The sequence below is a fragment of the Scyliorhinus canicula genome, chromosome 17 (assembly GCF_902713615.1).
Source record: "Scyliorhinus canicula chromosome 17, sScyCan1.1, whole genome shotgun sequence".
Taxonomy (NCBI): domain Eukaryota; kingdom Metazoa; phylum Chordata; class Chondrichthyes; order Carcharhiniformes; family Scyliorhinidae; genus Scyliorhinus; species Scyliorhinus canicula.
In genome coordinates, this window is record NC_052162.1 from 123,689,412 (window position 1) to 123,706,933 (window position 17,522).

Below are 17,522 nucleotides of genomic sequence, written 5' to 3' on the forward strand. Positions count from 1 at the left end.
TTTCTGACATTACAACAGTGACTACATCTCAAAAGTACCTCATTGGCTGTAAAAAGCTTTAGGAGAACCTGTGATCATGAAAGATGCGCTAGAAATGTAATTAATTTTTAGAATTAGTCCCTAAACAGGGCGGCACAGCGGCACAGTGGTTAGCACTGTTGCCTCACGGTGCTGAGGACCCAGGTTCGATCCGGCCCCAGGTGACTGTCCATGTGGAGTTTGCACATTCTCCCTGTGTATGCATGGGTCTCACCCCCACAACCCAACGATGTGAAGTGTAGGTGGTTTGGCCACGTTAAATTGACCCTTAATTGGGAATTGTTTTAAACAAAAATTATAAACAACCAATTAGTCTCCAAACTGAGCCCACTCACGAAAATCATGAATAAAGACTGAGTCTTGATTTTGGACAACAATCATGTCTTTCTCTCCATTTCAAATCCCCTGTGAAAATCCAAACACAGTGTATCGTAAATCATTAGATTTAAAACAGAACGAGTTGTTGTTATTTGGGATTCGCTGCCTGACAAAGGTACAGAAACTTTACAGATCTTGTAGGAAAAGAAGTTTGCTGGGCGATGGGACTATGTAAAGAATCTGTAAAGTTCCCTTTTGAAAGTTACAGTTGAATTTACTTCCTGCACCGTTGTCAGGCAGCGAATCCCAAATAACAACAACTTGTTCTGTTTTAAATCTAATAATTTCACAATATGCTGTGCGGAGAGCACCGGAGGCCATTCTGCCCATTAGATTTAAAACGGAACGAGTTGTTGTGAGTTAGGATTCAAAATAAACTTGGAAATAAACCAGGAAAATAAACTTACAGGGCCGTGGAATTAATTAGATAATTAATCCAAAGAGCTAGCAGGGTAACAATGGGCAGAATGGTCTCCTGTGCTCTCTGAATGTCATTTACATTTGAAGAAAGTGGGAAATATCTGGAACCCACTTCTGTCGAGCGGGATAGAAGCAGAGATGATGGAATGTTTCCCAAAGGAAATTGGATGGGTACTTGAGGGAAATAAACCGACAGGGATACGGGGATAGAACAGGGAAATGGTTTCATAGAATTAATATAGAATTTACAGTGCAGAAGGAGGCCATTTGGCCCATCGAGTCTTGGAAAGAGCACCATACCCAAGGTCAACACCTCCACCCTATAACCCAGTAACCCCACCCAACACTAAATTTGATGTTTGATCTGCAGAGATCTACAAGTTGTGAATCTTTGGAATTCTCCACCCCAGAGGGCTGTGGGAGCTCAGTCATTGAGTGTGTTTAAAGCAGAGACTGACAGATTTCTAAATACCAATAACACAAAGGGATATGGGGATAGTGTGGGGGGCAAAGGCATTGAAGTGGATGATCAGCCATGATCGTATTGAATGGTGGAGCAGGCTCGACAGGCTGAATGGCCAACTCCGGTTCCTATGTTCCAATGATACAAAGATAGGTAGGAAAGTAAATTGTGAAGAGGACATAAGGAGGTTAAAAAGGTATATTTGAAATGAGTGGAATAAGATCTGTCAAATGGGTAATAATGTGGGAAAATGTGAAATTGTTAATTTTGGCAGGAAGAATGAAAAAGCTTATTATCTAAATGGTGAGAGATTGCAGAGCTCTGAGATTCAGAGGGATCTGGGTGTCCAACAGTATGAATCACAAAAGACGAGTATACAGGTATAGCAAGTAATTCGGAAAGCTAATAGGATGTTATTGTTTATTGTGGGGGAATTGAATACAAAAGTAGGGAGGTTATGCTTCAGTTATACAGGACATTGGTGAGACCACATCTGGAGCACTGTGTACAGTATTGCTCTCATTTAAGGAATGATGTCAATGTGTTGGAAGCAGTTCAGAGAAGGTTTACTGGACTCATACCTGGAATTGGAGGCTGGTCTTATGAGGAATAATTGGACAGGCTGGGCTTGTGTCCGATGGAGTTTAGGTGACTTGATTGAACTGTATAAGATCCTGAGGGGCCTCGACAGGGTGGATGTGGAAAGGATATTTCCTCTTGTGGGAGAATCTAGAAATTGGAGTCACTTTAAAAGTAATAACTTGCCCATTTAAGGCAGAGGAGATGTTTATTCTCTGAGGGTTGGGAGTCTTTGGAACTCTCTTCCTCAAAGAGCGGTGAAAACAGAGTCTTTGAATATTTTGAAGGCAGTTCATCAAGGGGGTGAAGGTTATCAGGGAGGGGAGTCGGCAGGAATACCACAAGAAATAGGAACAGGAGTTGACCATTCAGCCCTTCGAGTCTGCCCTACCATTCAATCACAGCTGATCCAAGATTTGTCTTGTCCACTTTCCTGCCCTTTCCCTGTAATGCTTGATTCTCTCGCTGATCAAGAATCTATCTCAGCCTTAAATATAGACAAGGACTCTGTCCCCACAGCTCTCAGTTCCAAAGACTCAGAACCCTCAGTGAAGAAATTTCTCCGTATCTCAGTCTTAATAGGCACCTCTTTATTCTGAGACTTTATTCTGGTTCAAAGCTGCAGCAAGACTTCCCGACTCTTATACTCCAACCCCCTTGGAATCAGGGCCAACATTCCATTAGCTTCCTGATTACCTGCTGCACCTGTCTGCTAGCTTTCTGTGTTTCCTGCACGAGTTCCCCCGAGTCCCTTTGTGCTGCAGCTTTCTGCAGTTTTTCTCCATTTAAATAATACTGTTCTTTTGTTCTCCCTTCCAAAATGAACTTCACATTTTCCCACATTATGCTCCATTTTCCAACTTTTTGTCCACTTACTTAACCTCTCAATATCTCATTGCAAACTGTTTGTATCCTTCTCGCAACTTGTCTATGTGGAGTTGAGGTTACAATCAGATCAGCCGGGAACTTATTGAATGGTGTAGCAGGCTCGAGGGGCCGAATGGTCTACTCCTGCTCCTAAGCCGTATGTTGGCACGTTCGTCATAACATTGTTTTCTTTAAATTTAGAGTACCCAATTAATTTTCTCCAATTAAGAGGTAATTTTGTGTGGCCAATCCACTTAACCCGCACATCTTTTTGGGTTATGGGGGTGAGACCCACACAAACACGGGGAGCCGGGATCAAACCTGGGACCTCAGCGCCGTGAGGCAGCAGTCCTAACCACTGCGCCAACGTGCTGCTCTGCATCCATCATAATTGATTGTAGCATTTTCCCTCCTACTGATGTCAGGTTAATGGGTCTGTTGTTCCCCGTTTTCTCTCGCTCTCCTTAAATAGTGGGGTGACATTTACCACCTTCCAATCTGCAGGAACCATTCCAGAATCTATAGAATTTTGAAAGATGATCACCAATGTATCCACTATCTCTCCAGCCGCCTCTTTCAACACTCTGGGATGTAGAGCATCAGCTTCTGGGGATTTATTAACTTTCAACCACATTAATTTCTCCAGTGCTACTTTCTCACCAATACTAATCTCTTTAAGTTCCTCATGCTCACTAATTCCTTGGTTCTCTCATGTTTTGGGGACAATTTCTGTATCTTCCTCTGTGAAGACAGACACACATTGTTTAGTTTCTCTGCCATTTCCTTATTCCCCATTATAAACTCTCCTGTCTCTGCCTGGAATGGACCCACATTGGTCTTTGCTAATCATATAATTTTATAGAATTTTACAGTTCAGGAGGCCATTCGGCCCATCGAGTCTGCACCAGCCCTTGGAGAAAGCACCTCCTTAAATAGTGGGGTTACATTTCCACCTTCCAATCTGCAGGAACCATTCCAGAATCTGTAGAATTTTGAAAGATGATCACCAATGTATCCACTATCTCTACAGCCGCCTCTTTCAACACTCTGGGATGTAGACCATCAGCTTTTGGGGATTTATTAACTTTGAACCACATTAATTTCTCCAGTGCCACTTTTTCACGAATACTAATCTCTTTCAGTTCCTCATGCTCACTAGTCCCCTTGGTTCTCTCGTGTTTTTGGGACAATTTCTGTATCTTCCTCCGTGAAGACAGACACACATTGTTTAGTTTCTCTGCCATTTCCTTATTCCCCATTATAAACTCTCCTGTCTCTGCCTGGAATGGACCCACATTGGTCTTTGCTAATCTTTTCATTTTCACATTCCTATAGGAGCTTTTCCTGTCGTTTTTGTTTTTCTCACCTGTTTGCTCTCATATTCTATTTTCTCTTCATTAGTTTCTTGGTCCTCCTTTGCTGAATTCTAAATCAATTCCCAATCCTCAGCATTGCTACTATTTTGGCCACTTTATGAGCCTCTTCCTTGGATCTAATGGAATCTTTAGATTTTCTTGTTAGCTACCTTTCCTGTTGGATTTTTGATTCTTAACGGAATCCAAATCTGAGCAGCTGTGAAAATGAACGAAATGCAGTGCTGGATATAACTGAGAGCAGAAACAATAACACAAGCCAACTCCTGCCATCAATTGTGAACCTTTTGTTGTCTCAGTAGGTGGGAAGAATTACTGCATCACTCTTCCTGTGGATTTTTGTTCCTGAATGGAATGTGTATTTGTTGCAAATATGTAATAAATCCTTAAATGCTGGCAGATGTCTGTTTATTGTCTAACCTTTTAATGCAATTTCCCAATCTCCCACAGACAACCTGTCCCTCATACCTCAACAGTTTCCTTCTTTGAGAAACACCCAGAACAATTAAACAAAGAACCATGTAACCGTTATAGCCCATCTTCATGGCAACGTGGCATGCTTTAGGGGGTTCCAAACAGAATTGGGAACTAAATATCTTCCAACTTCCAACATGCTTCCATTCTGTGACCCTTGTGAAATTGGAAACCACGTATTCGCAACAAAGCTCAAAGAGCATCAGCCCACTGGAGGAAACGTTGCGAGACCAGTCGTTCCAGCAGAAAGAAACCCCGACCATCCATATTGACCAATTGACAGGATGAATAAATTGCAGTTCAGAATGTAATTGAGAGCAGAAACAACAACAGCAGAATCCAATCCCTGCAATCAATTGTGAACTTGTTGGTGTCTCAGTAGTTGCGATGAAACACAAAATGTGTTCCCACATTGAGAGCAGATGAACGGCCTCTCCCCTCTGGGAACTCGCCGGTGTCTCCACAGGTGAGATGGATCACTCAATGCCTCCGCTAATCGGAGCAGGTGAATGGCCTCTCCCAGTGTGAACTCGCTGATGTCTCTGCAGGCTGGATGAATGTCGGAATCCTTTCCCACAATGAGAGCAGGTGACTGGCTTCTGCCCAGTGTGAATTCGCTGGTGACTCTTCAAGTGGGATAACTGAGTGAATCCATTACCACACTGAGAGCAGATGAACGGCTTCTCCCCAGTGTGAAATCGCTCATGTCTCCACAGGGTGGATGAATGTCTGAATCCCTTCCCACACTGAGAACAGATGAACGGCCTCTCCCCTGTGTGAACCCGCTGGTGTATCTTCAGGCTGGATAACTGAGCGAATCCCTTCCCACACTGAGAGCAGGTGAACGGCCTCTCCCCAGTGTGAATTCGCTGGTGTGTCCGCAGGGTGGATAAATCTCTGAATCCCTTCCCACAGTGAGAGCAGGTGAACGGTCTCTCCCCAGTGTGAACTCGCTGGTGTGCCTGCAGGTGGGGTGCCTGAGTAAATCCTTTCCCACACTGAGAGCAGGTGAATGGCTTCTCCCCAGTGTGAATTCGCTGATGTGACTTCAGGCTAAATAACGCAGTGAATTCCTTCCCACACTGAGAGCAGGTGAATGGCTTCTCCCCGGTGTGAACCCGCTGGTGTGTCTTCAGGTTGGATACCTGAGTGAATCCCTTCCCACACTGAGAGCAGGTGAATGGCTTTTTCCCAGTGTGAACCCGTTGGTGTGACTTCAGGCTAGATAACACAGTGAATCCCTTATCACACTGAGAGCAGGTGAACGGTCTCTCCCCAGTATGAATTCGCTGATGTGACTTCAGGGTGGATGAATGTCTAAATCCTTTCTTACACTGAGAGCAGGTAAACGGCTTCTCCACAGTGTGAACTCTTTCATGTGACTTCAGGCTGGATAATTCAGTGAATCCCTTCCCACACACAGAGCAGGTAAATGGCCTCTCTCCAGTGTGACTGCGTCGATGAATCTCCAGCTTAGATCGGACTCTGAATCTCTTCCCACAGACTTCACATTTCCACGGTTTCTCCATGTTTTGGGTCTCGTCGTAACTCTCCAGATCAGACAATCAGTCGAAGCCTCGACCACACACAGAACACGTGTACGGTCTCTCCCCGCTGTGAATGGTGTGATGTTTTTTCAGGCTATGTAACTGGTTAAATCTCTTTCCACAGTCAGTGCTCTGGAACACTCTCACTCGGGTGTGTCTGTCTCAGTGCTTTTCCAGTCACACTGATGTTTAAAATCGTCTGAAGCGAACAAAACAGACAAACATTTCTCCTCCCTTCTCGATTCAAAGGCCGATGATATTCAGGCCCCGATGAACCGAGCGACTCTGGCAGATCGAGATGTGACTTTTGAGATTTCTGTCTGTAATTCCTCCTCTTCTAATATCTTGTAAAAACAATTTACAAAAGACATCATTGTCAGTAAAGGATAGAAACTCAGAACAGACTATTTTAATTCCTCTGGAACATTTTATCCTCTCTCACTCCGCAAAAGCTGTAAATCTCCATCCCACACACTCTCCCTCCATTCTCACCCTGCTCCACAATGAGTGAAGAACTCCCTCCTCATCTCAGCTTTCTCTCCATTTTCCTGCCTGTTTTCCATAACCCTGGACTCCCTGGTCATCAGAAATCGGTCTGGGTGGGAACCATGTGATGCGGCGCAGGAGTAGCTGCTTTCCCGCAGGTTCTGATGCCACTCACCTAGAATCCGTCATTTATCCTGGTTGCTCGGCACTCATCTACTATCCTGAATATTTGTTGTCATGTCTCTGGAAGACATCGGGATTAGGAAAGGTAAGATTAAGAAATCCGTTGATAAAAGAGCAGAGGCAGATTCAGTGGGGGTGGAGCCGCCTTTTCAACATGGCGGCCTGACCCTTGGGAGGTCTCTCGACCTCGCGCTCTCCGGGGCTCTCTCGGAGGTGGCGAAGATGATGATTGCCGACATTCTCCGTGTTATTGACCAGAGGCTGAGTGAGCTGACTCAATATCTCTGAGCTCATGAGGCCGAGCTGTAAAACACCATGAAGAGGCTCATTGATCCCGAGGCTGCGAGGGAGACCAGGAAAGTGTAGGATGCGGGAGGGAATATGGTCTTGGACCCGACGGGTGAGAATGGGGTGTTTCGGAACTTCTATAGCAAGCTGTACGGGTCGGAACCCCCTGCCAGGGCGGAGGCAATGAGGCGGATTTTAAGAGGGGTTGGAGTTCCCGAAGGTGGAAGGGGAGCTGGTGGAGGTCCTGGGGGCCCCAACTGTGCAGGTGGAAGCTGGTAGAAGTATCCTTCACTTTCCCGGTCTCCCTTGCAGTCTCCTGCTTCCTCAACTAGCATCCTGCACTAGCATCCTGCTCGCCTTCTCCCTGTACTCATACACCACCCCTCGTACCCTTCACCGCCTTTCCCGTAGATAGAAGCCTGAAGGATCTCTGTGTCTATTCGAAACCCCGGATATCCGTTATCCCTTTTTAGTTCCCAAATAACAGAGGTCAAGTCTGTGCTTTTTGGGAAAGTTCAGTTGAACTTTGTCAGCTTGTGCCACTGGTAAACTTTATTTGTCAACACAAGATTAGATCAGATTGATTGTCTTTAGTGAATACAGTAGTTGAGTTTTCATTCAATTAAAAATTGTGGTAATTCTTCAAATTATAATACACAGTATTAAATGACTGAGTGATTTAAAAAAAGAAAGATGGCGATTTAGCCAAAGGAAGTAAAGGAAATAGGTTTCAGAAAGAGATAGATAGAGGGATTGGAGGTGATGCAATCGGGCAAGGCCCTGGTCTGGAGGGGTACCTGATGAAATTTTCTGAGAAATTCTCAGGGGTATTGGGGACGGCGCTGGGAGGGGATTTTAACGAGGCAAGGGAGCTGGGAGTGCTCCCCCAACCTTGTCGCAGGCTTCGATCTCCCTCATTTTGAAGCGGGAAAAGGACCACGAACAATGTGAGTCATACAGACTGATCTCCCTGCTAAATGTAGATGCCAAACTGTTGGCTAAGGTCTTGGCCTCAAGGATAGAGGATTGTGTCCCTGGGGTGATAGGGGATGACTAGAGGGGTTTGTGAAGGGGAGGCATCTGGCAGCCAATATCAGGAGGCTACTGAATGTGATCACGATACCTCCAGAGGGACGAGAGGTAGAGGTGATGGTCGCCATGGATGCAGAGAAGGTCTTTGATTGAGTGGAGTGTGACTATTTGTGGGAGGTTCTGGGGCGGTTTGGATTTGGACAGTGTTTTGTGGACTGGGTCCAGTTGTTATACCAGACACCAGTATCGTTGGGTTATGGGTATAGGGTGGATTCGTGGGTTTGAGTAGGGTGATCATTGCTCGGCACAACATCGAGGGCCGAAGGGCCTGTTCTGTGCTGTACTGTTCTATGTTCTATTTCAGGCTGCACCGAGGTACGAGACAGGGGCGGCCACTCTCTCTACTGCTGTTTGCCCTGGCTATAGAACCGTTGGTGATGGCACTGAGAGCGTCAGGGGCTAGTAGGATTGTGGACATTATGAAAGAGACCATCCTTTTAGCCAGACAAATAAATGTGTCAAGCTGAGGGAACAAAGGATGTCAATGTCTTTAAGAGAGAGAGACCTGGGCCAAGATTTCCAGAGTCTGCACCCTCCCTGGATTCACTTCCTTTCCCTTCAGTTGTTGCAAGTGACCAATTGAAGGTCAGAATGAGAAAAGAAATGGAAAGGGGGAGAAAAGAAAGTGTTTTACTCACTATGTTGGAGACAGGAGGAGGTTTCAGTCTGTGTGAAGCTCTTTAGTCCCACGCTCGGATTGGCTGCTGGGCCAGAATCCTTCCGGTACTCCTCTCGTCCTATTTGTCAACACCTCAGCAGAGCGGTCAGGGGTGAGCTTTCCCTCGAACATGCCCAGCCTCTCCTCTCTCTTGGACATGCGCAGTCCCGGGCCTGGTGGGAGGGGATATCACCGAGAGGCTTCTCACTGGCCGGAGCCATCAGCCTGGAAACCTTGTCTGGAGGAAGGGGAACAATAAGTGGGTTGGACCTTCGCACTGGAACCCTAAGACGTCACCGTGGATTCCTCTGCGTGCGCAGAAAAGTTGTTGACCAAATGGAAGAGTTGCTGAACCGGAAGGACTCTCTTCCTCCATCCAATCAGCTCCCTCGTTGTCTGAATGCGGAAGCTGGACAATGAGGAAACCTGGGGCCCCACACAGACTGAAACCTCCTCCTGTCTCCAACATCTGTAAGTAAAACACTTTCTTTTCTCCCCCTTTTCATTTATTTTCTCATTCTGACCTTCGGTTGGTCACTCGCAGCAACTGATGGAAAAGGAAGTGAATCCAGGGAGGGTGCAGACTCTGCAAAGCTTGGCCCAGGCCTCTCTCTCTCTTAAAGACATTGACATCCTTTGCTCCCTCAGCTTGACACATTTAGTTGTCTGGCTAAAAGGATGGTCTCTTTCCCAATGTTCACAATTAAAGGGCTGGTTTCCCCAGGAGATGGCTGACATTTAAGGAGACAATAAATTAATATCAGACAGAGATATGTCTTGTGTTGTTATATGGTACACATTAGATATATTATTTAAGGTTCTGTAAAAAAGTACATTTATTATTATTTCCAGTTGTTTATTGTGCTGTAGCTATGTTATATATTTCCAGTCATCTCTTCCCTCAGAGGGTTATTAGTCTCTGGATTTCTCTTCCACAGGGACCAGTGGGGTGTGAGGGTCATTGACTATATTCACGGATGAGGTGGACAGATATTTAATTTAGTTTTTAAACCATTGTTTAAACAATGAGTGCAATAGAGTAACAGAAAAAATGGTGGAACATGGGCACAGAGCACAACAAGAGATATTGCCAACATAAATACAAGCAACACATTGCAGAATTAATTTGGAACAGAGTTTTGAGGGACTAGAGCCTTGAGATGAAATGTCAGATCAATTGAACAACCAGTTAACAGGTTAAAATAGTAAGTGAAAAGAGGGTAAGATTATATAAAAACAGAGGATAACAATTCAGTTTGTAAAATATGACAGACTAACCGCATATGAAAATGAATAACACAACATGGATGACATAGAACTCCATAGCGCAGAAGGCCATTCACCCCTCAAGTCTGCAGTGAGCCTCATAAAGAGCACTTCACTAAAGCTCACTCCGCATCTTGTTCTCTTGACCATGATCAATGCACCGGGTTCAGCCACCTAACCTGAACAGCTTGGACACTAAGGGCCAATTTAGTGTGACCAATCCACTTTAGCACAGTGGAGCCACCCTTTGGCAATGGCACCCCTCAGTTCTGCCAGGATTAATGCTCGGATAATAGAAGAAAGACAACAGATAATAAGCATATGGCACATCTACCATACCTGAGATAAGATAATACCAGTCCCTGGAACACTTGAGGAGAAGAAGGCATTTAATCGGCACTCACAATAACAACTTCCATCAACAGGATAAAAATCAAATTCCGACAACACCATGAGAGGGAAAGAGTTCAGATTCGAGCTAGTCTGAGCTGCAAATCATCGCTCCAATCTTTGCCCTTCAAGGAGTTTGCACATACAGTGCAGAAGGAGGCCATTCAGCCCATCGAGTCTGCACCAACCCACTTAAGCCCTCACTTCCACCCTATCCCCATAACCCAATAACCCCATCTAAACTTTTTTTTGGTCACTAAGGGCAAATTTATCATGGCCAATCCACCTAACCTGCATGTCTTTGGACTGTGGGAGGAAACTGGAGCACCCAGAGGAAACCCGCGCAGACACTGGGAGAACGTATAGACTCCGCACAGACAGTGACCCAGTGGGGAATCGAACTTGGGACCCTGGCGATGTGAAGCCACAGTGCTATCCAGTTGTGCTACAGTGCTGCCCATCTGATTTAGCGAAGACCAAGGCAGTAGTCAGATTATTGAAAGACTTGACAGAGTTGTCAGATACAATTTTCAGGGTCACAGGATAAAGCGACATAATTCACTGTAAGGTGAGGTGGGAGTCAGGTCTCACCTGACCGTACCCGTCTCCAGGACCCTCTGGTGAACTTTCAAGTTGTAGAAGTGAATGATTACAGGCCTGGGATAAAAACTATCCCAGGAAACTGCCTCAAAGACAGGATCCGATGCCCTTTCTAATTTGAAACACCCAGGCTTCACATCCAGCTGGAGAAAACGTGGCAGCCGGTCCTCGACGAACCTAACGGGAGCCTCACCCTCCACACCTTCTGGCAGGCCGACTACTCGCATGTTCTTTCTCTGACCCTCTGTTCTCCAAGTTCTCCAGGAGTCCACCACACCACTTTTCGAAGGATTAAATTCTTGCATCCGCCGACGAGGCATCTTGTTCAATGTTCAGGATTCTCTCCTCTGGATCATTGAGCCTCCTCATGGTGTTTTACAGCTCGGCCTCATGAGCTCACAGATATTGAGTCAGCTCACTCAACCTCTGGTCAATAACACAGAGAATGTCGCTGACATCGATAGGCCAATGATCCCACAGAATAGACAAGCAGGCTCGACGGGCCGAATGGCCGACTGCAGCTCCTATTTGTTATGATCTCTGTGCCTAGGACAGGAAGCAGTGAGCAGGGATCTGTCAATCAGCCTGAATCAGCACCTTCAGGAGAATTGTGAGGGTGGATATTAGATACAGCAGAGTGAAAATGGAGGGAGAGTGTGTGGGATTGAGATTTACACCTTTTGAGGAAATGTGAGAGGAAAGAATGTTCTCTCGGAACTAAAATTGTCTGTTCTGAATTTCTATCCTGTACTGACAGTGATGTCTTTTGTAAATTGTTTTTACAGGGTACTAGAAGAGGAGGAATTACAGACAGAAATCTCAAACTTCATGTCTCATCTGACTGAGTCTCTCAATACCTTGGAACTGAATATCATCGGCCTTTGAATCTAGAAGGAGAAATGTTTGTCTTTTCTGTCGGCTTCAAAAGATTTTAACCATCAGTGTGACTGGAAAAGCACTGAGACACACACGCCCGAGTGAGAGTGTTCCAGAGCACTGACTGTGGAAAGAGCTTTAACCAGTTACACAGCCTGAAAAATCATCACACCGTTCACAGCGGGGAGAGACCGTACACGTGTTCTTTGTGTGGACGAGGCTTCAACTGATCGACAAACCTGGAGAGACACGACGACACCCGGATCCTGGAGAAACGGTGGAAATGTGGGGACTGTGGGAAAAGATTCAGGGCTCCATCTCAGCTGGAAGCTCATCGGCGCAGTCACACTGGGGAGAGGCCATTCATCTGCTCTCAGTGTGAGAAAGGATTCACTACTTCATCGAGCCTGCGGACACACCAGCGAGTTCACATTGGGGAGAGGCCATTCACCTGCTCTCAGTGTGAGAAGGGATTCACTACTTCAACGAGCCTGTGGACACACCAGCAAGTTCACATTGGGGAGAGGCTGGTCACTTGCTCTCAGTGTGAGAAGGGATTCACTACTTTAAAGAGCCTGCAGAAACATCAAAGACTTCACGCTGGGGAGAGGCCATTCACCTGCTCTCAGTGTGAGAAGGGATTCACTACTTCATCGAACCTTCGGAAACACCAGCGAATTCACACTGGGGAGAGGCCATTCACCTGCTCTCGGTGTGAGAAGGGATTCACTACTTTATCGAACCTGCAGATACACCAGCGAGTTCACACTGGGGAGAAGCCATTCACCTGCTCTCAGTGTGGGAAGGGATTCACTCAGTTATCCAACCTGCAGAGACACCAGCGAGTTCACAGGGGAGAAAGCGTTAACCTGTTCTTGGTGAGAGAAGGGATTCAGATATCCATACACCCTGCAGGAACACTAGTGAGTTCACAACTGGAAGAAGCCATTCATCTGCTCGGTACAGGGGAGACATTCAATGATCCGGAGACACTAGCGAGTTAATTCTGGGGAGAGATCATTCATCTGCTCTCAATGTGGAGGGAGGGGGGTTTGTGATTCATCGCACCTGTTGTGACTGCAACAAGCTCACAATGCATTCCTGATGTTGGCTCTGTTGTTATTGTTTCTGGACATTGAATCTGGAAGGAGTAATGTTTGTCTTTTCTGTCGGCTTCAAAAAATGTTAGCCATCAGTGTGACTGGAAAAGCACCGACACACACACACTACTGAGTGAGAGTGTTCCAGAGCACTGACTGTGGAAAGAGATTTAACTAGTTACACAGCCTGAAAAAACATCACACCATTCACAGCGTGGGGAGGTTGTACACTTGTTCTGTGTGTGGACGAGGTTTCAACTGATCGACAAACCTGGAGAGACACGAGGACACCCCCACCCTGGAGAAACGGTGGAAATGTGGGGAATGTGGGAAGGGATTCAGGGCTCCATCTCAGCTGGAAGCTCATCGACGCATTCACACTGGGGAGAGGCCGTTCACCTGCTCTGTGTGTGGGAAGGGATTCATTCAGTTATCCGCCCTGCAGACACACCAGCAAGTTCACACCGGGGAGAGGCCATTCATCTGCTCTCAGTGTGGGAAGGGATTCACTCGGTTCGGTAACCTGAAGATGCATCAGCGAGTTCACACTGGGGAAAGGCCGTTCATCTGCTCTCAGTGTGGGAAGGGATTCACTCGGTTCGACAACCTGCGGATACATCAGCGAGTTCACACTGGGGAGAGGCCGTTCACCTGCTCTCAGTGTGAGAAGGGATTCACTACTTCATCGAGCCTGGTGAAACACCAGCAAGTTCACAGTGGGGAGAGGCCGTTCACCTGCTCTCAGTGTGAGAAGGGATTCACTACTTCATCGAGCTTGCTGTCACACCAGCGTGTTCACTCCGGGGAGAAGCCGTTCACCTGCTCTCAATGTGGGAACAGATTCACTCAATTGTCCGACCTGCAGAAACACCAGCGAATTCACACTGGGGAGAAACCGTTCACCTGCTTTCAGTGTGAAAAGGGATTCGCTCGGTTATCCAACCTGCGGATACATCAGCGAGTTCACACTGGGGAGAAGCCGTTCACTTGCTCTCGGTGTGGGAAGGGATTCACTCAATCATCCCACCTGCAGACGCACCAGCGAGTTCACATAGGGGAGAAGCCGTAACCTGTTCTTAGTGAGAGAAGGGATTCAGATATTCATACACCCTGCAGGAACACTAGCGAGTTCACACTTGGAAGAAGCCATTCACCTGCTCTGAGCAGGGGAGACATTCAATGATCCGGAGACACGAGCGAGTTAATTCTGGGGAGAGACGATTCATCTGCTCTCAATGTGGGGAGGGGTTTTGTGATTCATCGCACCTGTTGTGACTCCAACAAGTTCACAAATTCCAGATGTTGGCTCCGTTGTTATTGTTTCTGCTCTCACTGACATCCAGGACTGCATTTTGTTCATTCTGACATCTGGTGAATGGTGATGATTGGAGAGTTTCTTTCTGACTGTAGAAGCCAGGTATTTTAAATACACTTAATATAGGTAAAAAGCTGCTTAAAGCATAAATATTAATTCCCAGATTTAAAATGAAAGAAACTATATAATTTCCAAACTTTCAGTCATGAGTTTGCAAAACACAGAAGCCTGATAAGATCATTACATTTTTCCAAGGACAAGGGTTGAATCCATGGCAACGAGGAATAAGAATGAACGATTGCACGATTCTCACGCCGTTTGAGATTAGGGTGAATTACATTCCATGATTATACAAGCTGAAACATTTTAGACTGTGTTGCCTTGTTTTTAATAAATGGACAGTTAAAACATCGAATCAAATATAATATATATTTGATTCCAACATTCTCATTGAAACAATCTTATAAAAGACAGTTTGAATTATATTTTCGGAATTATGCCTAGCATAGCATGACGAGATAACATAAGGTCTCCATTGTTGCAGCAATGAGGTCAGCATGAGGTCTCCATTGTGGCAATAGGTAGGTCAGCATTAGACCAGTTTTTGCTGGTTTTGATAAAGCACAATATCCCATGAAAAATATACAAGCAGGCAACAATTGGAAGTAATGTTACATCGTGAAGATGGACAGCTTGCTATCAAATCAAATGTGTTTGAGTCTAACCCAAACCAATTAGGATTATATTGGGGTGTGATCGGATCGCTTAAGACAGATATGAAATAGTATATCCACGGACGATTTGGCCACCATTTTGAGAGAAAGAAAAAGAGAGAAAGAAAAAGCGAGAGAGAAAGAAAAAGAGCCAGAGAGAAAAAGAGAGAAAGCGAGAAAGAAAGAAAAGGAGAGACAGAGAAAGTAAAGGAAGAGAGTTAGAAAAGAGTTCTGTATTCATATTTCATTTTCAGACTTTGACTTTTAAAGTTGTGTTCGGGTGATTGTCTCAGAAGATAATTCCTGTGATTCTTTGAAGAAAATCAAATTGTCTACAAACTACCTTTTAAATAATTTTCAAGTTGTAACCAATGAACTCCCGATGTTTCCGTTGAAGATATGTTGGGGGATTTTGGGTCTTTCTTTCGTAAACAATTTGACCTATGTGAAACCTCAAGAAAAATTGAATCAAAGTATTCTATCCCCAGAGGACAGTGGTCCTTTGATAATATCAAGAGAGCATGGGGAAAATGCACACGATTGCACAGTGCAGAACGTGTTAAATGGTCCCTGGCAATTATGGGACAATTACGCAGACAGCAAGAGATAATTACTAAAATAAAACTGATCATGAGTATAGGACCACTAAAGACCAACTAATTGCAGTTGTTGAAGAATTGCAAGATGCAAAATCCAAACTTGAATCTGACGCTGAAATTAGAACTGATTTGGAAAACAACAAAATCTCTGAACTCCAGCAGTTGCCTGTTCAAATAGCAGAAGTCCAAAATCAAATTTCTGAAGTGGAGTTAAAATACCAACAGTTGCAATTAAAAACTGAGCAAATTGAACATGAAAATTGCAAATTAATCGAAGGAATTGATGAAAGATGTGTTTTAGAAAAAGAATTGCGAGATGCAAAATTCAGATTTGAACAGGATGATGCCAAACTCCAACAGTTATCTGTTCAATTAGCAGAATTCCAAACTCAAATTTTTGAAGTGGAATCAAAATATCAAGAGCTGCAATCAAAAACTAAGCAAACTGAACTTGAAAATTCCAAGTTAATTGAAGAAAAATGTGTTTTACAAAGAGAATTGCGAGATGTAAAATCCAAATTTGAACAGGACGATGAACTTAGAACAGAATTGCAAAACAAAACTTCTAAACTCCAGCAGTTATCTTTTCGAATAGAGTTCCAAAATCAAATTTTTGAAGTAGAGTCAAAATACCAACTGTTGCAATTAAAAACTGATCAAACTGAACTTGGAAATTCCAAGTTAATTGAAGAAAAATGTGTTTTAGAAAAAGAATTGCAAGATGCAAAAGCAAAACTTGAACATTATGATGAAATTGGAACAGAATTGCAAAACAAAACTTCTAAACTCCAGCAGTTATCTTTTCAAATAGCAGAATTACAAAATCAAATTTTTGAAGTGGAGTCAAAATACGAAAAGTTGCAATCAAAATCTGAGCGAATTGAACTTGAAAAGTACAAGTTAATCGAACAAAAATGTGTTTTAGAAAGAGAATTGCAAGATGCAGAATCTAAACTTGAACATTATGACAAAATGGGAATAGAATTGCAAAACAAAACATCTAAACTCCAGAAGTTATCTATTCAAATAGCAGAATTACAAAATCAAATTTTTGAAGTGGAGACAAGATACCAAAGGTTGCAATCAAAAATTGAGCGAATTGAATTTGAAAATTGCAAGTTAATCGAAGAAAGATATGTTTTAGAAAAAGATTTAAACACTGCCACTGAAAGCTGCAAGATCCTAAAAGACTGTTTGAAGCAAAGCACAGCTCAGATTCAAACAGCAGCTGAAGTAACACAAACTCAACAAGCAGCCCAAGCACCCCACCTAGTGGCACAATCGGCAAATGCACAGCCGAGATCAAGTGTCAAGAATAAATTAATTCCTCTGCCAAATGAATCAGACGAAGATAGTGTTCCTACAAAGCGTAATACTAAATTAATTCAACTAGCCCCTCTAAAACGCAAACGGGTTAGAGTTGGAAGCAAAAAAATAGAGGAAGAAGGTGAAACTATCTCTAGAAACATATTTGATCATCAATGAACTCATGAACCAGCAGAGCCTGCAAAAATTGACTAATGGTCCAAAAATCTCCCACATCCTAAAAAGGGTGGTATGTCCACAAGGAATGGAATTCACAGATTAAAATCCATTTACAGTCTCCACCCATTTGATGGAGTATAAGTTCTGACTATCATGCTAGGTACTCGTGCAATTTCAACCCTTAGAACTGATGTGGAATTTGCCCTTGGAGACAGTTTGCAAAATTTAGACGCTGGTTGGCTAGCAATCAGGGATTGGCTATTAACATTTCGCCCCCCGAGGACCGATTGGTCTAAGATCACATCTTGCATTCAAAAAAGTAATGAAGATA

At 44.4% G+C, this 17,522-nt stretch overlaps 2 protein-coding genes and 1 pseudogene across 3 annotated transcripts; 2 read left to right on the plus strand and 1 right to left on the minus strand.

Moving 5' to 3' along the window:
* LOC119951587 overlaps positions 1-13,097 on the plus strand; it is a 32,198-nt pseudogene extending 19,101 nt beyond the window's left edge.
* On the minus strand, positions 4,523-9,327 carry LOC119951797 (gastrula zinc finger protein XlCGF8.2DB-like). 2 transcript variants are annotated; one of them, XM_038775157.1, is made up of 3 exons: positions 8,828-9,327; positions 5,297-6,484; positions 4,523-5,212 (listed from the first exon to the last, which is right to left on the minus strand). In XM_038775157.1, the coding sequence occupies exons 2-3, from the start codon at positions 6,120-6,122 to the stop codon at positions 5,070-5,072; spliced, it is 969 nt and encodes a 322-aa protein (XP_038631085.1). In that variant the 5' UTR covers positions 6,123-6,484; positions 8,828-9,327; the 3' UTR covers positions 4,523-5,069. The 2 variants fall into 2 exon arrangements, with proteins under 2 accessions (XP_038631085.1, XP_038631084.1); XM_038775156.1 differs by having other exon boundaries at positions 4,523-6,484.
* Positions 13,098-13,548: 451 nt separating the features above from the next.
* LOC119951856 (zinc finger protein 239-like) lies at positions 13,549-14,809 on the plus strand (the record flags this gene model as incomplete). Its single annotated transcript, XM_038775232.1, has 1 exon — positions 13,549-14,809. A coding segment is annotated over one exon (600 nt), but the record flags the coding sequence as incomplete, so codon positions are not given.
* Positions 14,810-17,522: the final 2,713 nt, after the last annotated feature.

Excerpts from the sequence above, each read along its gene's own strand:
- LOC119951797 (XM_038775156.1), bottom strand. The coding sequence starts at position 6,122 with ATGGAGAAACCGTGGAAATGTGAAGTCTGTGGGAAGAGATTCAGAGTC.